Source organism: Vulpes lagopus, chromosome 2 (assembly GCF_018345385.1).
Source record: "Vulpes lagopus strain Blue_001 chromosome 2, ASM1834538v1, whole genome shotgun sequence".
NCBI classification, from domain to species: Eukaryota; Metazoa; Chordata; class Mammalia; order Carnivora; family Canidae; genus Vulpes; species Vulpes lagopus.
Genome location: NC_054825.1, coordinates 99,874,608 through 99,899,222, shown reverse-complemented (window position 1 = coordinate 99,899,222; position 24,615 = coordinate 99,874,608). Strand labels below are relative to the sequence as shown.

At 36.2% G+C, this 24,615-nt stretch overlaps 1 protein-coding gene across 16 annotated transcripts in view; it reads left to right on the top strand.

Annotated features, from left to right (window-relative positions):
• SYNE1 (spectrin repeat containing nuclear envelope protein 1) overlaps positions 1-24,615 on the top strand; it is a 450,580-nt gene that overhangs the window by 73,917 nt on the left and 352,048 nt on the right. For all 16 annotated transcript variants that reach the window (XM_041744182.1, XM_041744178.1, XM_041744179.1 and 13 more), the window contains exon 3: positions 12,914-12,975. In XM_041744182.1, the coding sequence (XP_041600116.1) occupies positions 12,914-12,975 (62 nt within the window). The remainder of the gene's footprint in view (positions 1-12,913; positions 12,976-24,615) is intronic.

The window sequence follows — 24,615 nt, the reverse complement described above, 5'->3', positions numbered from 1 at the left end:
CAGTCCTAAAGCAACCAAAAACTACATACAGTCTGGTGCTCTGTTTGTGACTGAACACTGAATGCAGGTTTTCCAAGTGGCTAACTTAATGTTATGATCCAGGGTTGAATAGGTTTGAGATTGGAATTTGTGGCATCTCCTTCTCAAATTTGGTGATTTGATCTTATTTTTCAGTTTTACTGTTTTCAGCTTTTATTATTTTGCCTCCATTTCAAATTGCGATTTCACTGTTAAAATTGTACCTCTCTTTACTTCTGAAGAGGATGTGCAGTATAAAATAGAAGTGAAATTGTGTCAAATTATTATATTTGTGTTTGGATCTTGATAAAAGTAATGAAGAGGGGGGGAAAAGAAAATTTAGATCACAGGTTGAAAATAAGAAATAATATTAGCAGTAATTTGACATACAAAGTCCCCAAATATGGGATTGTAATCATAAACGTACTTAAGACAAAGGGCATAATTTAATGAGAAAAAACAAAAACAACTGAAATTTGGAGGTTCTAGCTAAGAAAAAGTCATATTTATATGAAAGAACTATATATGTTTTTAAAAAGTGTACTCTAAATATCAAAGATAGAATATATGAACACTGTGATCAGCTGCTCTCTGCTCTCTCTCCTTAACCAGAATAAAACACTGTATTTTGATTGATTGAAATACTAGTGTTGAAGTACAATTTAATGTTAAAATAAAATGGTTGTATGAAGATGGTATTTTACAACATTTTCTAATACCTGGTTTCCTTCTGCTGCACTCATATTGCTAAGCACTCACAACAGGAAGAGATTTCAAAGTTGTGGTAATTTTCTTGCAAAATCAGGAGATGTACCACTTTGTACAATTAGGGAGCTATGTTGTAGCAAGTTCATCCAGTACCAGCTTGAAACTTTTCTAAAGGTTTCTGTCCTAATTAGAAGTAATCTTTCATCAAAGAGATTAGCTGTTCTCACTTTTTATTTATCATGTCACTTTTATTTGTAATTTATTAGAAAAAAAATTTAGTTGTAGAAGCAGCATTTTCCACCTAGATCCTATGAGCAAGTGGTAGGGGTTGGCTTTCACTATTTGTATTGTTCAAGTTGCCTTCCATTTCATACTGTAGACTTTTTTTTTTTAATCCACTCACATATTCCATCTTAATGTCCTTTATGTTGCATGCACAGAACCTGGGCTGTGGTATACTTCTTTTTGATTCCTGTTCTCCCTACTGGAGTGTAAGGAGCCACATCATCCTCTCAGATTGTGTCCATAGCGGGTCAGAGTAGGGTGTCAGCTCATAGGAGGGGTGTGATAGTATTTGTTTAAATAAATGAGGGTAGCCCCGGTGGCTTAGCAGTTTAGTGCTGCCTTCAGCTCAGGGCCTGATCCTGGAGACCCAGGATAGAGTTCCACATCAGGCTCCCTGCATGGAGCCTGCTTCTCACTCTGTATCTGTCTCTGCCTCTCTCTCTCTCTCTCTCTTTGTGTGTGTGTGTGTCTCCATGAATAAATAAATAAAATATTTTAAAAAATAAGGTTAGAAAAGAACTCAGATTCATAGTAAGATGTTACTAAATTTTGAAAAAGTAACTTTAATGAAACAGCTTTTATATCTGGTCATTGGTTTCATATAAAAGAAATATGATTCCAATTCCAAAACTCTTAGGAGCACCAAATAATTACTGATACTTAAAAAAAATTGAAGCAATGGTCAGGGCACTCAACAGAGGCAAAGTTCCCTAGAAATTTTCTTTTCTCATCTTTTTCCTCAAACTCCTCTGATAGCTATTGATCTTCTCTTCTGTCCTCCCCAGTTAATCTATGCTTAATCATATGGAGAATAACTTTGGGTGTCCTTGTTCCTTATCACTCTTTTCTACTTTACTTATTTGATCAGAGCATCAAAGGCCCAGGAAGTGGACCCAACCAAGTATGCGGAGAAACCTATTGTAGAAGACAGAGTGATGGGGAAGGAAAAGGAAGATTACTTGTGTGTTACATGTGTTTGTTTTAGTTAGCCATCACTTGTGTAACAAACCACACCAAACTTAAAGATAATCATTTTATGGATTTATGGATTGGTTTACTAGTTCACAGTTAAATATGGATGTTCTTATTTCCTAAGGACATATATATAAGACAATGTGCTAGGCAGTGATTTAGTCTCTATGTATATAATGATGGGGAGAGTTCTTGCCTTGAAGAATTTGTAATCATGTATGTATGGGAGTGTCAGAGAGAAGAGATAAGAGATGTATCAATCTTGAATCCATCTTGAATCCTTAGGTCTCAATTTTTTGGTTTCATCTGGGATGAGTTTATCTGCAGGGTTGGCTGAATAAGGTCCAAAATGACCTCATCCATGTGTCTGGCAGTTGGCTCTGGCTCAATTCTCCACATGGACTCTTGTCCTCCCATATAGACTGCTTTCTTTACATGCTGGTTTTAAGACAGAAATATAAGACAGCTAAAACAGAAAGTACAAGACTTCTTAAGGCCTAGAATCAGATGGCATAAAGTCATTTCTGTTGTGTTATTGATCAAAGCAAGGATAATACAAGATCATATTCAAGGAGAGGAGAAATCAATTCTACCCTTTGATGAGAGAAAGAACAAAGTCACCTTGGAAAAGAGGATGCATATTGGGACCAGAGAATTTTGTGGTAACAGTTTAAAATCTGTCCTTTTGTCACTATTATTTATATTCTTTTACATCAAAACACATTCACTTCCTCTCAAGAGTTTGAAAATCTCATCCATTAACGTCAACAAGCTCCAAATCCAGTGTTATGTGATCTGCATCTGGTCCACATACAAATGAGACTCCTCAAGTATAATTCTTCTCAATCCCCAGGCCTATAACTAAAAAGAGAAGGGGCTACACCCTATTCATCCAATATGCAATGATGAGACCAGGGGCCAGGACCATTGCAGTAGATGTCTCTGTACAAAGAATGGAAAAGAGATAACAGTCATGGTCTGAAATTTTGAAATCCAGCTAGGGACATGTGGCTAGTCTCTTTAATCAGGGGGCCAGTGACATTCCCTGCTTTTTTGCTAAGAAGTAGTTCATGTTTATGGCTGATAGTCTTCTTACCCTTCTTCCTAGTCATATAAAGTTGTGGTTCCCAAGTATTGTCTTCATTTTGAACTGTCCTGTCCCTTTAGTGCAAGGTGGTGGTGTTTTTGCTTAACAGATTTGTTGACTTGAGGAACCTGAGTGGATCAGTTGGTTGAGCATCTGATAATTTTGGCTCCGGTCATTATCTCAGGGTCATGAGGTGGAGCCCCACATTGAGCTCTGAGCTCAGCATGGAGTCTGCTTGTTCCTTTCCCTCCCCCAGCTTGCTCACTCTCAATCTCTCTGTCTCTGTCTCTGTCTCTGTCTCTGTCTCTGTCTCTCTCTCTCTCAAATAGTCTTTTATAGATTGGTGACTTCCTGAAAATCTGCTTGGAGTTCACACTGTGCCACTCAAATCCAAAATTTATTTTTTTTATTAAAGATTTATTTATTTTTGAGAGAGAGAGAGAGAGAGAATGTTCATACACAAGCAGGAGGAGGGACAGAAGGTGAGGGAGAGAATCTCAAGGAGACTCCTCGCTGAGAATGGACCCATTGTGAGGCTCAATCTCATGACCCTGAGCTCGTGACCTGAGATGAAATCAAGAGACCAATGCTTAACCAACTGAGGCACCAAAGTGCCCCTCAAATCTAAAATTTAAAAAAATTTTGGACTACATGTAAGGCTGCTAAGGGCAGTGCCCTTAACGTTTTTAGAAGCTGGTTTGTCTAGCTTAAAAGGTCAAGTAGGCTCTATCTTAAATCTTTCTGAGTTCTTAACAGTGGGTCTTATAGTCAACACTGTTGCTTTATTGTTAACCTGAAGCTACTTTCTACTTTGCAAATATTTTTTCAGGAAATACTAGGAATGACAAAGCATCATATTTTCTAATCTAATGCAGGAACCAAAAAGTGCCTTCTTTGGTTCATCTTTCTCTCCTCCAATTCCTCATAGAAAGGCAGTTGATGCTTTCAGATTTCTGCAGGGAAACCTCTCTAGCCAAATACACGAGTTCAAGTTACTGCATACAGAATATGTAATAGATAAAATATATGTGGCTCTCCTTCCAATCTCTGATAGCAGTGGGCTGCTGTCCTTTCAGTCTCTACTAACAGTCTGTGTCCTTCCAGCCTCCTTCCCATCTGGTCCCAGGGCCAATACCACATGTTTTAGATTTTTGTTAATGAAGCACTATATTCCCAGTAGCAGTTTCTGTTTCATTTAGTCTTTGCTAAGCTACCACCGAAATTTAGTGGCTTAAAGCAGTAACACATTACGATTTCTCATGTTCTTGTGGGTGGGCTGGGTGTTTCCTCTGCTGGCTTGCCTGAGCTCATTTACATGGATGCATTCAGCTAGAGGATTAGTAGGACTACTAGGTCCACTGACTTGGATGTCTGGCAATTGGTGCTGGCTGTCACTTGGGGTACCTCAGTTCTCTTCAACGTGACTTTTTCCCTCTAGGAAGCTAGATCAACTTCCTTGTGTGTGGTCTCAGGGTAGAGCTCTAAGAAACCAAAATGGACCCTCAAGGTTTCTCAAGTCCCAGCGTCAGAAGTCATATAAAATCATATCAGCCACATTATTGGTCAAAGCAATCTCAAAGCCAATCTAGATTCAGTGGGTGGGGAAATTCACTCTAGGTGTTGTTGTTGTTTTTTTTTTTAATATTTCATTTATTTATTCATGAGAGACAGAGAGAGAGAGAGAGAGAGAAGCAGAGACGCAGGCAGAGGGAGAAGCAGGCTCCCTTCAAGGAGCCCCTGATGTGGGACTCCATCCCGGGACTCCAGGATCACACCCTGAGCCAAAGGCAGACGGTCAACCTCTGAGCCACCCAGGCATCCCTCCACTCTAGGTGTTGATAGGAGGCAGTGAAATCAGATTGCAAAGGGTATGATGCTCAGGATAAAAGGAATTTGTGTACATATTTTGTAATCAGGCACAACCTGGTTTTGTACATTTTGTTTTCATTTATGTTTAACTTACAAATCTAAACATTGGGTAATTATAAACTCTATTTCATTATGTTGAAATAGCCAACATTGGGCAGACCCAGATGGAATAGCAGTTTAGCGCCACCTTCAGCCCAGGATCTCGTCCTGGAGACCCGGGGTTCAGTCCCATGTCAGGCTCCCTGCATGGAGCCTGCTTCTCCCTCTGTCTGTGTCTTTGCCTCTCTCTGTCTCTCATTAATAAATAAATAAAATCTTAAAAAAAAAAAAAAGAAGAAGAAGAAGAAATAGCCAACATACCATAAACTCTACCTATGTATGACAGAGTTAGTGATGATTTTAGCAATTGTAGATCTACCATTGGGACCATAAAATTCTAATCCCAAAACCAGTAATTTGATTGAGGCCATCTTATTGGGGCTGTTATTTAGTTAATACATTAGTGATTTCATTGTCACTCTGTTTTTGCTGTCTTTTCCTTTGTAGCCATATCATTTATTGCCATGTCATTTATTATGTATTATCTACTTTCTACTTTAAAATTTCTTTTCAACTTTTTACTGAGGTGAATTCATCTGCATCAGAAATAATGAAAAAACTTTATTAGATATAATTAGGAAATTATGATTTAAATTTTTTATTTTAAATTAGCATTTATATATTTCAGGTAACTCAAATCTATAAGACTTTTATTTAAGCCATCATTGTCATTAAAGCACCTAAAGAATAAAATGATAATCTGCAAAAAAACAAAAAGTTGATCATAACCTATTGCAAGCTATCAATGTATAAATGCATGATACACTAATATTTTTGTAAAAGACAGCAATTTCAGACTTAACAATTTTAATTACCTGTTTAAACAGTCTTCCTTCTTGGTTGTTTTTATATTGACATGACATTGATTAAGGATGGATACATCCAGGAGTTCAGTATTTTGATCTTCATCATTGTTCATGACTCTGTTAAAAATATACATTTTTATGTGCATATCCATTTATGAAATCCTCTCTCAGAAATAAGTTCTTATAGACGATTTGTTAAATGTATTAAAATATGCTAACTTCAATATTGTTAGTATTTTTAAAAACACCATCTGTTAGGGGGCTCCTGGGTAGGGCTCAATTGGTTAAGCATCTGCTTTGGCTCAGTTCATGATCCTGGGGTCTCAGGATCAAGCGCTGAGGAATGAGCCCTGAGTCTTGGGGCTCCCTGCTCACTGGGGAGTCGTCCTTCTTCCTCTGCCCTTCTCCCACCCTCATGCTTTCTCAGTTTTACATATTATATATGGTAAAATGAAAACACAACTAACTAGTATGTTTGTAGACAGCAAAATTTTCATGGTTGATTGCAAAGGCCCAAAATAACCCAGGCCACTTTTTACTATGGCCTCTTTGCTTGTGGGTATATGTATAAGTTACTTGGGACAAAGTATAGTGCAAAATCAGCAAGTCACTGTTACTATGACTCATCATGAAGAAAACTGACGAAGAAATAGAGAAACTGAATGTCAGAGCCAGCTCCCTTCATCTTTCACTTGTTTCTAAAGACGGATAGTGCCTTGGAATATTGAGATTATTTGTTATAACAACATTATCCAGGGCCATACTTGTACTAAACAGCCTTCCTATGTAGGCCTCTTTTAAGGCCTAACAGCTTCTAACTCCTGAGGTCTGTCGGACCAACTACCTTTGAAGTGGAACCAGTGACGGAGACCTCAGGGTGAAGGACTTAATTTCCACAACTAGTTTCTTTTCTTCGTCACACAGTCTGGCCTTTTAATTTATTTTTTAATTTAAATTCAATTAGTCTGTGCCTCTCTCTGTCTCTCTGTCTCTCATGAATAAATAAATAAAATCTTAAAAAAAATAAATTCAATTAGCCAACATATAGTACATCATTAGTTTCAGATGTAGCTTTCCATAATTCAACAGTTACAAATAATACCCAGTGCCTTTAGAAGGAAAACAAGATTCAAGTTTACAGAGGAGGAGAGTTTGAGCTGCCTCTGCCCAGTAATATGTGGATCAAAACCTGGCCTTAAGTCAGAGCCTCTTACAGGTTCTTATCTGTGGAGTACCCACCTCACCTCACCTTTGTGCTGATGCACTTATCTTACCTAGACATTTCATGATGCATATGCAGTGCATTTGGAACCTGCTGCTTCTCTTTCTTTCCTTGGTTAGTGGCATCATTATTGCAGTTGCTTATGGTAAAAGTCTAGAAAGCACCCCTAGCTCCTGCCTGTCTACTTCTGACAGTTATCTTGCAGCCATCTCCTGCACCTCGTCCCTCTTGGCATGTCCCCAGAACAGAATTCATCACTTTTAACATGTGTTCTGTTCGTGTATTCCCAAATATCCTCCTTACTCCCAGCTTCTTCTTTCAGTTAAGCCTCTACATTGCCATTTCTGTGTCTCAGGTCTCATTTGATCGTGTCTTTGGCTTATCCAAACTGTTGATGGCTCCCCTTTGTCCATAAGATAGAGATCAAACTCCATAGCATGCTATTCAAAGACTTTAATAACCTGATCATTACCTATTTTCTAGGCTTACTTTCTTGTTAGCCTTTCTTAAACCCTCTCCACTTTATACTCCAGTCATAACATATTTTTACTGTCACTTTAATATATCATACCATGCTTTTAAAAGACAGCCTCTTTCTCCTAAAAAGTTCTCTACCTGCAAATCTCTACTTATCTGTAGATGTTTGATGTAATGGCACATCCTTTTTTAGCTTTTCTGAAATCTTTCAGCCTGTTCCATTACCCTGTAAGAGAATTACTTGCTCTTGTATTTATATTCCCTCAACATCTTATCTTTCTCCAATTATAGTAGCTGACACATTGCTTTGAGCTATTATTTACATACTTGTCTCTTTCATTTATTACTAGTTCCTTAGAATAGGGACAGGTTTTTAGTCTCCAGCACTTCCTTAGAAAATGCATCCATTAATTTCTTTTAAGTATCTGTGATGCAATAATGAATAAGACAGTGATGTATAAGTCCGATGTGGTCCATGCCATCTCATCTAAAACTTAAATTCTAGTAGTAGAAATGAAAAGGCATCTGAAAGATGATGGTGTTTTCAGTAGATTGGTGTTGGTTTGATGAGATATTTGGGAAATTAGACCAACAGCAATTCCTAATGAATTTGTTGTGGGGGATTGGGATAAGTAAAGACCCAAGGATGGCCTCCAGCAGACTGGCTTAAGGACTAAATAGATTTTATTTTGCATTAATAGAAATTAGAGAATAAGATTTAGAAACAATTAACTTCTAGTTCTCTGTAATTCCCAGAACTGGAGACCTAAGTTTACATGTGTGACTTAGACAAATTTCTTTGTGTTTACAAGTAACATGCCTGTTCAGCTAAATGGCTTAATGAATTACTCTTTTTACAATTTAAGTGGAAATGTTTAGCACACATACATATGGACACTTGGTAAGACCATATCATGCTGTTGTTCTGAAAAGTGTAAGATAGAAAAATTGCTATAAGATTAACAGTTAAGTACACTTAAATAATGCTTTTTGAAATAGAACTACATATTCCCAAGAACTATGAACCTGTATCAAGGAGGTTGGTAAGGTCAGTTCTTCATCAACAGCTTTATGGATGTTGTTTTAGTGCAATGTGGTAGACGTTCATTTCATGTTTTATGTTATTTCCATGATTTAAACATATTATGCTATTGATATCAGATTTAATTACCAAAACTTGGACTAAATTATTTTGATTTTTGTATGAAAAAAGTGAATATTTGCTGACATATTTTAGGAATTTTTCCTTATTTGGGGAATATAGTAGGTAAAATCAGAAAATATTTACTTAGAATTCAGTTGGCTGTGTCTGATATATAAAGAGTAAATTGCTAGGATCCAATAAACTCTACATTTGCGCTATACTGTAAAAGGAAACATGTAGAGAATTTGAAACTTAGATATATACAATGCATGCTCCAAAAAAACCCCCATAATTTGAGCTTTCTAAAAAAAAATTTCTAATATGAGCTTTCTAACTTATAAACTCAGATTTACCATCAGATGAAACTGTTATAATAGCAGTATTGTTTCATTAAGGTGGGAGTAGTAAAAATATAACAACTTAAAATCAGGAAGTAATATCAATAGATTATTACCTAAATTTATGACTTGTACAACTAACACTATGCTTATTTAAGATTTTAAAACATTGATATCTTGTAACATTAATAAAATTATACATAATCTCAAAATGTTTAAAATTTTACATACACTCTAAGTGTACATGTAGTCTATTTTAAACTTAGAATTGGATTTTATATATTATAGAAGTTCTGAATTTCATCAAATCTAGTTTGCTTGATTAGTTAAGATTATTCTGCTGCTACCTGACTATTTATAGAACCTAAAGATTCTAATGTCAAACTCAAATTGATTTAACTATGAATTTATCATTTTAATTTGATTAATATTTGATATGACTAATATAGTAATTTCTCTGCTATCCTTGGACAGCAGTATAACAATGTAAAAACCTGACATTTGGCTCTGCTACTAAGTAGCTTTGGTAAAAATGCTTAACTTCAATGTGCCTTGGTTTTCTTATTTGTAAAATGGCATTATAATAGTTCTTGCTTGAAGATTTGTTATAAGAATTAAATGAGTGGGTGGACACCTGGGTGCCAGTGGTTGAGCATCTGCCTGTGGCTCAGTTTGTGATCCCAGGGTCCTGGGATCCAGTCCCACATCTGGCTCCCTGTGGAGAGCTTGCTTCTTCCTCTGCTTATGTCTCTGCCTTTCTCTTTGTCTCTCATGAATAAACAAATAAAATCTAAAGAATTAAATGAGTTAATAAGTATATATTACATATGATATATAATAATTGGCTTAATTAAAATATAATGGGATCTATACAGAGACATAGAGAGAAATATCAGTGCCTGGGTATACCTGAAACTAATATAACACTGTATGTTCATTATACTTGAATAAAAAGAAAAGAAAAAAAGAGAATGGTTCAAAAGAATAAATGGTATGAGGATTTTGCTGGGTATATTTATGTAGGGAAAGAAGATGTTAATAATCTTTTTGAAGGGATGATTACATACATGTAGACTCATCCAGAGTACTTGCTTGCTGAATCATTTCAAACTGACAAATCAATAATTACTTTGATTTACTAGGGAAAGAACACTACTAGAAATAATTAAATATACCTGGAACCAGAAGTTAAATTTGCATTATCACTTCCCATACTGCAAATAATTTAAAAAAATATTATGGGTCATATTATGTTAGAGCACAGAATTTATATATTATAGGTGACAATAAGCTGCTTTTGTGCTAATAATTTCACTTAACATTTGCCAAAACAATCACATTTTTAAAAACAGATTTTATTTACTTATTCATAAAAGACACAGAGAGAAGCAGAGACTAGAGGGAAAAGCAGGCTCCCCATAGGGAGCCCATTGAGGAACTCCATCCTAGGACCCTGAGATCACACCCTGAGCAGAAAGCAGACGCTCAACTGCTGAGCCACCCAGGCAGTCCAAAATAATCAGATTTTTGATTCAATAAATTATTTCTCATTTTTTCCCTTTATATCCTTCCTTGGTCAAAAAACATACCAAATGGAGTGATATTTTTAAAATTTAAAGCAAAGCATGCCATTTTAGTATTTTAAAATTTACTTTCTCTAATTTCCAATAAATTATGTTTCTTTCTCTACAGTAAATTGTTATCTAATCCTCAATGTAACAGGCCATTCATATCATGAAAGGTCTAAAAATAAGTATTTTGGTTAGAGTCAGATGTATCAGGTAATTCAAAGGAAGATACATAATACAAAAAAAATAATAAAGCAAATAAAATTATTATAATTCAACTTTCAGCAAGTTTGGCAGGACATTGTCAGGTGTCCAGTCAACTCCACTACCTTTTTTCTTTTTCCAGGAACATAGAGGGGCTCTGTTTCCAGCTTCTTTTGTAGTTCAATTTGAGATTTTACCTGGGTTTTCCAAAAAGATGTGGACAGAAGTCTTCTTTCAAACTCAGCCCTTCAAACATCCCATGTAATTCTTAAGTTCTTTAAAAACAAAAAGAGAAAAAAAATATCTGTGTCTGATATATTAAAAATGTTGCCTATTATCATACTGGTGTGTTTTTGTATGTACTTGAAAGTTTAAAAGCACATGCTTAAACTACATTAGAAGTAACGACATTCTGTAAATTCTGTGGACATATCCAAAAGCTCTCCAAATTAAAATGCTTTGTTATTAATTTTCTTCATTCCTTCACTGAACAGTATTGTTTTTTGGTCATATTTGTAGATATTGGGAACAAAGTTACTGTCCTCATAGGGCTTATATTCTCAGGTAGTCAGATGTTTTCTGCTGAAGCCCAAGAGAGATCAGTTCCAGAGATACAGATCTGAGCACCATACCTGAAAGGGTGAGGAGTTGAAATGATGTCTTATTCAACTGCATTCCTCACAACATCTGATCTAGTGTTTTACAAACAGTTGATGCTTGGTAGATATTTGTAGAATGAATAGAACTTACCCTTTCTTAAAAGGTGTTTAATGGGCCCCTTTCTCTCTGGCCTTCATATCTTTATGCCTCTAATTATAGCCTTCCTGGACCCTACCTCTTTTTCTTCCCTGATACTAGTTTTCTATCGTTTCATAAGAAATTACCACAAACTTAGCAATTTAATACAATTTTCCTGGGTAGCTCAGTGGGTTAAGCAACAGACTGTTGATTTCATGATCTCAGGGTTGTGAGATAGAGCCCTAGAGCCCCATGTTGGACTTCATGTTGGGTGTGGAGCCTGCTTAACATTCTCTCTTTTCTCTCTGCACTGCCCTGCACTCTTTCTCCTCCATCTCTAAAAAAAAAAAAAAAAAAAACTCTGCACCCCCCCCCCCAAAAAAAAAAACAGTTTTCATTTGTTATCCTCAAACTTTTGTGGGTCAAGAGTCTTAGATGCATTCTCTGTTCAGTGTCACACAAGTCTCTAATTCAGCAGACAAGTTCACAATATCAGCTAGGTTGCATTTTTATCCAGAGGCTAAAATAGGGAAGAATGCACTTTCGAACTCATTTGGATTGTTAGCAGAGTTAATTTCCTTGTGGCTGTGTGACTAGGGTCCCAGCTTCTTGTTGGCTTTTGGCCCGAGACCATCCCTTCACTAAAGGCAGCTCTCTCTTCCCTGCCACATGGCTCCATGGGCAGTTCACACCATGGCTATTTTCTTCTTCAAAGCCAGAAGGAGAATCTTTCACTCTGGTCAGCTAAGATGGAATCTAACATAAAATAACATATTTATAGGTATGACATTCCATCATTTTTGCTATATTCTATTGATTAGAAACAAGTCAAAGGTACTGCCTGCAGTCTGCCTACACAAAGCTGTGGACTTCAAGTGGTGAAATCTTTGGAGGTCGTATAGTCTGAGTAACATCCCTCTAATGCCTCACATACACAACTCTATCTTATTACATTACTGTATAACCCTCTACTATACATAAGCCCTTGCTTGTCTATCTCTGCTTCTAGGTTTTTCATGGTGGAGATGTTGCCCTTTGTTTTCTATCTCTGCACATAATATAAAACTTGGCACTTAGCTGGTCACAGTGAACTTTTTTCAAACAGCTTGATTGAGGTATGATTCTATAGTGAACTTTGAAAAAGAGAATGAAGGCAAAAAGGGATAAAATATTGAAAAATTTGAAGCATTTGCTGATAATGTTTAAAGGAATCTTCACATTGGAGTTGTACTGACACTTCCTTCGAGACAACAATTGACAAAACGGGTTAGAAAATAAAATAATATGATTACTTCTAGACTTTGTAACCCAATGTCTTTTAGGATGCAACTTAATGATATACTGTGTTACCTAACTAGATTCATTTTTTTTCTTCTAGATGAGCAAGAGATAGTACAAAAACGTACTTTTACAAAATGGATCAACTCTCATCTGGCCAAGGTAAAGGAAACTCCCTAGTGTTCTAGGTTTACTTATTTGGAGCCAATAAATCATTAAATGCCAAGTGTAAAAAAGGAACACTGCTGACATCTTTTCACTAATACTAATCAATGATATAAATTTAGTTGTTGCCTATATGTGACATTTGCTAACATTGTTTTTGAGAAGAAATGAATGGATAGAATCAAGAGCAGTTACTTCATGTCAATTCTATGACTTCTGATGAAATATTTTGTTCAACTATTTCTTCTGTACTAGTGTATATATCATATAAAAAGGAGAATTTGTGCTCAGTTTTTGTTTATACATTTGTTTCTATTTGGAACAGAAAGAAGCAAGGGGTGGTCTTTCTTGAGCAAAGAATATAGTCTGAGCAGATGATGACAGTGTCTGGGCTCCCCTCTTAGGTACTTTGATGGCAAAGTAACCATGGTGGCAGGACACTGAAAAAAACTAATCATTCAGACAGTATCCACACCAACATTAGGTTGTATCAGATGACTGTGTATTTGTACATTGTAATGACTTTGAACATAAATGCTACTATAAAACAAATTCCAGTATGGCTATATTACTATAAAACTAGTCTCATAAATATGTAGATGAAAAAATATGTGAACCAAAAAAACATTGCATTTGTAAAAGTAAATATAGACAATAGGACAATTGTCTGAATTCAGTTAATGGGTCCTTTTGCTGGGAGTAGTGTCTACAGTGTGTCAGGCATAATCCTAGGAGCAGTTTTTTTTTTTTAAGATTTTATTTATTTATTCATGAGACACAGAGAAAGAGGGAGAGAGGCAGAGACATAGGCAGAGGGAGAAGCAGGCTCCATGCAGGGAGCCCGACGTGGGACTTGATCCCGGGACTCCAGGATTACACCCTGAGCTGAAGCCAGACACTTAACCCCTGAACCACCCAGGTGTCCCCTAGGAGCAGTTTTTGATCAGGGAATTCCCAAAGCCTCTTTTATAGTTCAGAAGCAAATAAAGCATGGCAATTTACTACACTCACATTGTACAAATTAATTGCTTATTACATGTCTAAGCTGGGCTTTGGAGACAGGAAAATGTTGGAAAGCACTTTCCCAGACCCTGAGAAGCTCACAGTCCAGTAAAGACAGAAGACTAAATGATGTGTCTAGATAGAGGATAAATTGGGATTATCACTCCTATAATCTCTTTCCAAAAGCCCCTTGATGAGAAGGGAATTCTCTGCTATAGTGGTTGCCCCCAGAATCTGCCATGTAAAAAGGCAGTAAATGCCCCTAGCGGCTCACTTTCTCTGATCTTGGCTGGTACCAGCTGGCCATTACTTTGCTACAGAATTGTCACCAATTGGGAAAGATTAATTTTTTTCCAAAATGAAAAGTTGTTTCCTTCATATTGTTAAAAAGATTACTTGCTATTGTAAGTAATATTAATGACAAACCTCTTACACAGTGTAAAGAAAGTAGAAATCATTTTAAATCTCATGATACTGACATAGCCATCATTAACATGTTGATGTGCCTACACACAGACACACACTATTTCACAAAAATGGCTTTGTAGGATACTATTGTGTGTATGCTTCTGTTTCACTCAGTAAATATTTCCATATTAATAGATACAGAAGAATGTAATAACTTTAATGGCTAAATAGTATTTTTGCATCAAGGGTATTATTTTGAAGAAACCCAGAAACTTACTACCTCCATAACTGCTGCTCCATTATAGCCTTAATGTGATAGAGATTTTTTTGTTTGTTTTGTTTTGTTTTTTTCTCTTCTGTATTTTGATTTCTTTTTTTCTTGGATCATTGAAAACCAAAAACTGGAACAGAACAATGGTACCTATAGTTCTTGCCCAAACTTATTTATACTGACATTGTAGTTACTATCTTGCCAAACATAGCTAAAACCCTCAAATTTGTTTGAGAATATTTTCATTTTCTGATCGCTTATACTTGGAAAACATTTTAAAAATCAAATCTGACCCCATGGCCCTACCTTGGCAGAGTTTTTAAGATAGCTATAGAGTCAGTTTTTGTCTGCATTTGTCTTAGCAGCTAAGCACATGATTTCTTACTCATTTCTCTCTCTCCCATCTTTTGCCCAACTTTATCCCTTATTTGAGTTTTCATTTCCAGCCCTATCTTTCTCATTCTTCCTCCCACCCCTTCCCTATCCCTATACCATTTCTTTCTCCCACCCCAGCTCCTACTCTGTTATACCACTCAACCCCATTTCATCTTTGTCTATCTCTTTCTGCCTATATCTTATCCCTATAAAAACACATGCAACTTGCATATCCTGGGCTTCACAGTCTCATTGAGGTCGTCTTTACATGTACACCCAAATTGAAATGGAAACACACCCTTCCCCCTCCATTGCAGTGTGCTCACTTACTTCCAAGATGAGAATGATGATATTCCACTTGCAAAAAGAAAAGGTCAACTTCATATCTTTGATCTGGCCTCTGGACGAGGACATTGTGTCACTTTTTTAACTGCCTCTGTTGGAAAGCTTGTTCTCAGAGCCATTCTGTGATGCTTGAGTGTGCTTGGTTCCATCACTCTAGCACCTATGGACATGGACAACAGGCATGCATATGCACACATACATACACACAGGTGTATGTGTACACCCAAAGTCAGCTAAGCTTCACGGAAGTATATGTTAATCCTGAAGTCTTACTAAGTTTCCTGTGAAAGCTTCATGAATTTTTGGTTCTCAGCTCACAATCACTTATCAGCAATACCCAGGCTTTCATTCGCAGGGAAGTCCCAAGTACTCAGGATAAAAACATTTTTCACCGGAAAAAGTAATTCACCAATAAGCAACTTGATTTGTCTCAACATGTGGTTTGTTTTTTTTTTATTACCCCCAGAGCTTTCTCAAACCAACATTTCCTTTTGCTTCTTGCTTATTAAATAACCAAGGCAGAGGTTTATCCTATAACTAAGGAATATTCTACCCCCAGGATGGAAACATAATTACTGTCACCTTTGAAAGGATTGGGTACCCTTTAATTTGTTGGGTCAGATTGAATCTGGTTTGATGTTTTGTTTGTATGTCTGCTTGTTTACTTTGTCCAACAAATATTCAACAACAGCTTAGGCTGTTCTAACAAAATATGTCTGCAGTAGACTGGGAGACTTAGAGAACAAACATTTATTCCTCATAGTTCTGAAAGCCTGAGAAATCCCAAGATCAAGGTGCTGTCCAAGTTGATTCTTGGTAAAATTAGGACCCTCCTGGCTGTGTCCTCACATGGCAGAGAGAGGGAATAAAAAGAGAGAGAGAGAGAGAGAGAGAGAGAGAGAGAGAGAAAGGGAGGGAGGGAGGGAGAACGAGAGGGAGAGGGAGGGGGAGAGAGAGAGAGAGAGAGAGAGAGGGAGAGAAGAGAACTCTGTTTCTCTTCCTCTTCTTATAAGGACACTAGTCTCATCATGCGGGCATCACCTCATGATCTCATATACATCTAATAACTTCCCAAAGGTTATCCTACTGGAGGGTTAAGACTTCACCATGGATTTGGTAGACACATAAACATTCAGTCCATAACTGGCCCTAAGTTCACTTTGAGATCTGACTTGAAGCACATGAGAGTTTCTTCCAGATGTATAATATAAAGATTGGAACTCAATCCTGGCATGAGGACTTCATTTCATTGCCTCGTAATCCCTGTAGTATATAGCTCTGTGCTTTGGGATCATTTCAGATAATCTCAGAACCAAACCACTTAAAAGAGTTAAAATGCATTTTATTCCTTGACTGTTTTCTCCCTATAATTTTCTGTTGACACCTATGAATAAAGGTAAGAAAATGACCCATGTCAAAAGATTTGTTACACTAGTAATCATGATATTAGTCTTAATTCACTTATTTCTTATGCTACATAATATGCCAAGTTGTTTTATCTCTAAGAACAAGAAAGGAGAAAAGTGCTAAACTGGCAGGGAAAAAAGAGTTTCCATTTTTTTCTAGAATGTAAGTTGTAAATATTTGGCAGATCTCAGTTGTCTAAGAGCTTTTGCACAGTAGTCATGGGAATGTTTGTGGATTTAAACTGGAATGGTAAACCATTTCATCCTAAATTCCATGATAAAATCTTGCTACTACAGTGCCTTCTTTAAAATTTTTAAGGAAACTAAAAGAATAAAACTTTTATTTTAAAGGACAATTTAAAAGATTCATTATTTAGAAAGAAAATTTATAACTCTTTTCTCAAAATTTTCTTTGGAAATTGAGTATTTATAGAAATGGCATCAAAATTAGGTTGTGTCAGGTTTTAAAAGCTGAAATGTTGCAAAAACAAACAAAAAAGCTGGAATGTTGAACTGAGAAATAGGAAAATTGATTTTTCTCTCCTAAGATCATTCAATCTTAGGTACATTAGGAGATGTTCAAAAGATTTTTCATGGAGATGAATTTGGGGAGGGTTTTTAATGGGAAAATTTTAATTTCATTCTTGGCTGCTTTCCTCAGTTGCAAATTGACAAACTATTTACTTCTAATTAAGTAAAATAATAAGCTCTTTTACTGATGGCATTCTATTTGATTGTATCAATTCTTTACAAATATTTTGACAGCCCTATGAAGAGATAGGGTGCAAATAAGAGCAATCTGTTTTCAAAAAAATGCTTTTCTTAAGCAAAAATCTTACTGAAGCAGGAAAAAACCCCCAAGAATCTTCTGTGTATATGTGTTTTGTGCCATTTTTAGTACACAGATGTAGATTTTTCAAACTTGTCGATATAGTTATCAGTTCTTTTTTTTTTTGATGTTTGCTCTGTTTTCAAATTGAAGTCCTTATGCTTCTACAGATACATAAAACATTACAAATCACAAATTGTCAATATAATGTAATATAATTTTAACAAAAATTAATGGGTTACATTTATTTTATATACCTTATAGTTCTTTTCAGTAATGGGGTTTCATCAGACATGGACTCTGTCATTTTCTTCCTTTTCAGGAAAATAACTGAATCTTTCTTTTCTGTTTACCCTATTAAGGAAAGAAAGCATTTGTTTTTTAATTAGACCAATATTTATTTCAAGTACTGTTTTCTCAAAGTTAGGTCCTGACACAGTTCTAGCATCTCATCACTAAAAATATTTTAAAATTGATTTATTGAACTTTTACCATGTTCCAGTTACTCTGCTTTAGCAACTTTGTCTTTTATTTAACCTTCACTACAAGAATAAAATATAAAGTATTATTTTCACCATTTTACAGATTATGATCCTGAAGCTTAGAGTTAATTATTAAAGTAAGGTCACATAACAAGTAGACGAAAAACCAGATTTCAATCCCAGGCCTCTTAAATTTGGGCATTAACCATCATATTATATATTCTCATGGTCCATTTGTTTCTATTTATGCAGCGGATACTTTTTAAGCACCTATAATGTGCTAGGGGTTGTAGACTCAGTGGTGAATAAACCAATTGTCCATTCCATCTTGGAACTGATAGTCTCACAGAAGACACAAACAATTAGAGCAAAGTGTGTGATGTGTATGACATGAGAAGGAAAGTGCAACGTGTCAGGGAACACATGGCAAGCTCAACCAACCACAGGGGAAATCTCATGGAAGGTGTCAGAATAAACTTTCAGAGAAAGAAACATTTAAGCTAGAGCCTGAGGAATGCCTTTGGGTTTGGTACCAAGAAGGAACCAATGTTTTTTGTTGTTGTTGTTGTTGTTTTTTTAAGTTGAGAGATAAGAAAGAATGTGGTACAGTAAAGGAAATGGAAGTTCAGAATACCTGACAATACGGTTCCAGGAGTGGGTTGGCAATATTGGTCAAAGGCCAGTCATTAAGAGAACTTGGACTGTGTTCTGGGGAGTGGGAGACATTAAAGAATCTTAGGCAGGAGAATTAAATGATCACTCTGGCCCTAAACATCTCTGTCTCTCTCTGTTTCTTTCTCTGTCATAAATTAGAACAGAAACAAGTAACATTAGAGGTGGAGTAGAATAAAAATAGCCATACTGAAAGATATGTAGGAGTAGATTCAGTAATTAGAAACTTGGAGAAGAAAGAGTCGAGAATGACATCTAGATTTCTGACATGAGCAAATGATTGAAATCATTCACAGACAGAGAGAATACAACAAACTTGGGGAATATCTAGTAGTCCAGTTTTAGACAGAGAAATTACTAGAGATAAACCCATTTGATTTGACAGTTAGGAAGTCATTGACCACCATAGGGAGTAGCCATGTTATAACAGAAATCAGACTGATGAGTAAACGAGAGGTAAGGATATTAGGATACTGAATGCACATAACATGTTCATGAGATAAAGTATCAGCTAAAATAGAACATAGGATCTGGTAAGAGTTTTTTTTTTCTTCAGATTTTTATTTATTAGAGAGAGAGAGAGAGAGAGAGAGAGAGAAGGAGCATAAGCAGGTGGAGGGACAGAGGCAGACTCCCTGCTGAGCAGGGAACCCAGTGCAGGGCTCCATCCCAGGACCCTGGGATCATGACCTGAGCTGAAGGTAGACACTTAACTGACTGAGCCACCCAGGCATCCCAAGAGCTATTTTAATAAAGGGGAATTTTAAATGTGTGTATGTTGAAAGGAATGATCGAAAATTAGTAGAGGAGGAGAAACTACAAAAGAAAGGAATGAAAGTTAAGACACAGGCTCTCAAGGAATCAAGGTGGGAGAGAAAATCAAGAGCACAGGTAGAACAATGTAAATTTGTACCAGAGGAGGGACACCTCCCATTCTCTGAGACTAGAGGGAATGGGAAGGATGAGTGTAGATATGCCTGAATTTGGGATGGAGCGAGAGAGGAAGGCAGAGATGATATGGACTTGAATTTGAGGAAATTCCTACCTAATGGTTACCATGTTTTTTAAATCCAATTGAATAGTCTTCATTTTCTAGTAAAAAATTCATGTTGGGATAAATACTTTAAAAGTTGAAGGTCAAAAAGGTGTTGGTTCCCCAAAGGGAACAACTTAAAGATGAATTTGTCAAAAAAATTCACAAGAGGCTACATTTTTAATTAGCAAAAGATAGTGTAAGCAATCTTGACATTGCCATTGGTTTCAAAATTGTGTAATTTCACATTTTCTCTCATTTCATTAAATTGAATAGAATGTTATATTTGTATTTAAATCCCCTTGATCCAATCTTTATGGTATTTGCTGTAAAATAAGTATATGGTTTGACATTAAGTCCTTAGGGAAAAGTAAATAGGTCTCAAAGAATCATTGTTTAGTGTTCCTATAAATGGAGCTGCTCTTTCAATATGCAAAAAACAAACCTTTCTCTATCTTAGTCTTAGAGCTATGGGATATTAAGGATGGGCACTAAATATTTAAAATACAATGTCTTTTGGATAAACTTGGGCATGGAATGAGCATCTCCTCACTTTTTAGAAGAATTTTTAAAAAGAATCATAAAACATTACTTAGATTCTGTATTCAGTTGCCAAAGTTATCATAACAAAGTACCACATACTGGGTAGCCTAAAATGGGAAATTTATTGTCTGGTGTCCTCAAGGCTAGTCAGCCATGCTCTCCTAACACTCTGAATCCACTCTGGCTTTTCCCTAGCTTCTGAGAGTGACCTGAAATACCTGACAGTCCTTGGCTTACAGCTCTATTAGTCTAGATCCTGTGTCTGTGTCTGCCTGTGTCTGTGTCCAAATTTCCCCTTTATACAAGGATACTAGTCATATTGGATAAGGACCCACCTTGATTATTTTAACTTGATTACCTCTCCAAAGATCCTGTTTCCAAATAAGATCACACTCTGAAGTACAGGGGTTTAAAATGTCCACATATCTTGGGGGAGAATGGGCACAATTCAATGCATAATATATTCCATTAAACATTCTGTTTTAATAATATGTTAGATTCATACCCTCTTTGGAAGGAACACTTTTGATTTTTCATGTTTTCTTTTAATAAACTATACTAATGATGACTCTGACATCTTCAGAGTCATAAATTATCTCTTTTGTGGCTGCCCACTTCTTTATCTTTCCATCAACGGTACTAAAAGATAATATAGAAACACTTCCATGATTGCATTTTACTTCCAAGCATTTCCTTGTACAAACTCTAGTGGGACTATTAGTGAACTAGGATGACAAAAAGAAGCAAAAAGGAAAGGAAAATATAATAATTCATCCCCTAGTCATTCTTCAGTTATTTTCTAAAGCCACTTTAGTTTGATAATACTAAACATATTGCTAAATTCACTATTTCCAAATAGGTAACTAAAAAGTTAGAAAGGAAAATCATCACTTAAAAAATAGCCTTTACTAATTTATTAATAGAATTATTAATTCATTGATAACATAGATATAGATCTAGCAAAGATTATGTAGGTTAATAAACATTTGATAATATTTGTTAAAGATTCTTTTTTTAGACATGTACTTTATTCACATTTATTCATTAAATATTTTTCTCACTTTTTAAGAAATGTTTTATTTATTTTTAATTTTTAAAAAAGATTTTACTTACTTGAGAGTGAGTGAGAGTGAGAGCACAGGGTCAGAGGGAGAAGCAGACTCCCCACTGAGCAGGGAGCCTAATGGAGGGGGAAGGGCTCAATTCCAGGACTCTGGGATCATGATCTGAGCTGAAGGCAGAACCTTTAACTGACTGAGTCACCCAGACACCCCAATATTTATTTATTTTAGAGAGAGAAAGAGAGGGTGCTTGTGCAGATGGAGGAGCAGAGGGAGAGGGACAAGTAGACTTCCATGCTGAGCATAGAGCCTGATGTGGCCTTGATTCTAGGACCTCAACATTATGACCTGAGTCTAAACCAAGAATTGGACAGATGTTCAACTGACTGAACCACCCAGGGGCCCTCATTAAATATTTTAAGATGATGTTTATCTACTTGGCAATGTTCTAGGTACTGAGAATGTAACAGTGAACAAAACAGAAGAAAGAATCCTTGCATTATGGTGCTTATATCTTAATGGGGAAGATGGACGGTAAAGAGGGCAAATAAGCTGTTCTGTTGAGAATAGACTGAAGAGGGGCACGGCCACAAGGAGAGATTTAAGTTAGGAACCATTGAAGTCATCTAGGCAAGACCCTGGTGTCTTAGACCAAGGTAAGTAAGCAGCAGAGGTGGTGAGAAGTGAATGGATTCTGGATGAGTTTTGAAGATAAAGCCACCAAGATTTGTTGATGGAGAAGATATGCTGTATGAGCAAAGGAGAAGAGTAGCAGATAACCCCAACTTTGTACTGAATAAAACAAATAATTTAAGGGGAGAGCAATTCTTTTATGCTATATAGTGAAAATAATTTTATTACACATGAAAATTGTGAAGAGCAAAGTTTTCCAAGCAGATTAAAACTTGGGCTGAAAAAGTAGCCATTGCCTTTGGGATGTGTATTTGGAATTAAATTAAGTGATTAAGGAAGTGGAAATGATTATGCTATCATAGGAAATAAAAAAGAATGGGAATTGTCTTCTCACCTTTGACTAGTAGAAGTGGAAAATAATCGCAATAGTATTTTTATGAAGGCAATGAAAGAGAACCAGATTACACATAAAATTTTTAATTACTTCATCTTGTTTCTGGACATATTGGGAACATCTGATTAGATTTTCTAAATAAGATGACAAAACTTTTAGACATTGAATTAATTTTATGTGGCTTCTGCCGGTGGTTGTAATCATGATTTTACTGCTCTGGTCTAAGGGTACTTTGGCATTTTTAGACATTTAAGTGTGGTTGGCTCTTAGCCAATCTTTAGGGAGGTAACTCACTTCACATCTGCTGGTCAACCCCTCTTCCCTTCCCACTCTCCTCTCTGTTCCTGTTGTTTAGCGTGCTGCTCCCACCCATCAGATAACCATCAGAGAATGTGAACCCTGCAGACTGATTCTGGGATGGGATTTTTCCCTGTATACTGTCCTTCAGCCTGTGAAATAGTTCCTGCCTGAAACTTATGGAAACCAGAGATTGTGGTTTGTCTGGCTCTGGAGGTGATGGGTCATTCTGTATACAAAGGTTTTAAGGGTGCACAAAGTACAGAACACCTTGAGAATCTGTCTTTGCCTGGGGACCTCTCTACAGCCTGTGCAGAAGGTCATTTTGAGAATATTTTAGGCCACGATTATTGTTTCAATTTCAGCAAGCCTGACAATGCTCAACAGTGTATGTGTGTCTCAGTTGGAGTAAAGAGTAATCTGTGCCATGTGCATTTACTTTAGGCCTTCTCTAGTTTAGTTTTATTGGTACCAGTGGGTATCCAGCAATCACAAATTTTAAACCCTAGGATATATACTTAGTATTTTAAGGTAAAATGCTGTAACTTTTTTGTGTGTGTCATGAAATATTTTGAGAGTTCTTTCCCTGAGCAGAAAAGCATTCAGTAAAAGACTGTCCAACTGTTCTGAGATTAAAAGTCATGATAATAAATGAAGACCTGGGTTGGTCCCAGCATGAAACAGACTTTGCCCTTTTATTTGTTCAAGAGTAAATCCTGTATGCTGTAAATCTCTTTGATAGCTATGTGATGTTTGAGGATAAGGAACTTTAAGATTCTAGAAGATGTGTAGCTATCTGTTGATGAAGTAATGATATGCTAGTAATGTTTCAAAGTAAATTTGTACTCTTCTACATTTCTGAATGAAATCTAATGCCCAATGCTTCTTTCACCTTAATTGATGTGCATATGGTCATCCTCTTAATGCAAAGTTAAAAATGGTAAAAATTTTTTTAGTTTATTGCCATTTTTGTTATTTTTGGATATAGCCATACAGTTGTCCATGTGAAATGGCTTTATTTATTTGCTTATCAACAACATTCAGCTGTGTCTGCCTTCATCATTTACAAGTATCAATTGATCAAAAGGTTATAAAAGATCTTTTCACATCATATACAATTAGGTTCCCCTGAAAATGCATACTCTCATTAAAATAGCATAGATTTATTTTTGGTCTCTTATGTGGATCTCATCATGGAGTAGGAGTAGAAGGTCACTAAAATATAAACTCTTACACTCAGACAGTGTTTACAAAGTAATAATAAAATAGACCCACATGTCAGTTGTGCTTTATTTTGTTGCAAGTAAATAAAATCATCTTAAATTATTTAATTAATAAGTGAAATCTATTGAAAGGTACATTCTGACCAGGCAGGAAAAGGTTAGCTCAGCAGGCTTGGGTTGCTCAAATTCTATACATTGTAAATAAAGACTTGTTTTTAGGAATGGTCCTTGAGTGGCTTCTGAGAGATAACCTCAGAACACTTGGAGTAGTTTGCCTGATAGGAATGTTTTGAATGCCTAGACTTTGGGCCGTGCTGTACCACTTTGATGAGATCGGTTTAACAATGCGTTTTATGGTGAACACCTGTTTTTTTCTGGGGGAGCTAAGACAGGGGAAGGGCTGGAGTTCAAGTAGCTGAGGTTTGTTCTGCAAGCTTTGTATGCCTAAGTGACAGACTACAAATAAAAACTCAGGCACTGGGGCTCAAGTGTGCTTTTCTGGCAGGTGACACTTTACCCATACCATCATAACACACCATTATGGGAAAAAATAGACATGTCCTGAAACAGGTCATTCATCCCTGGAAATTTATACATGATTTCTTCTGCACCCTGCTTTATGAGCTTTGTCCCTTTGCTGATATTAATGTGTCTGTTCACTAT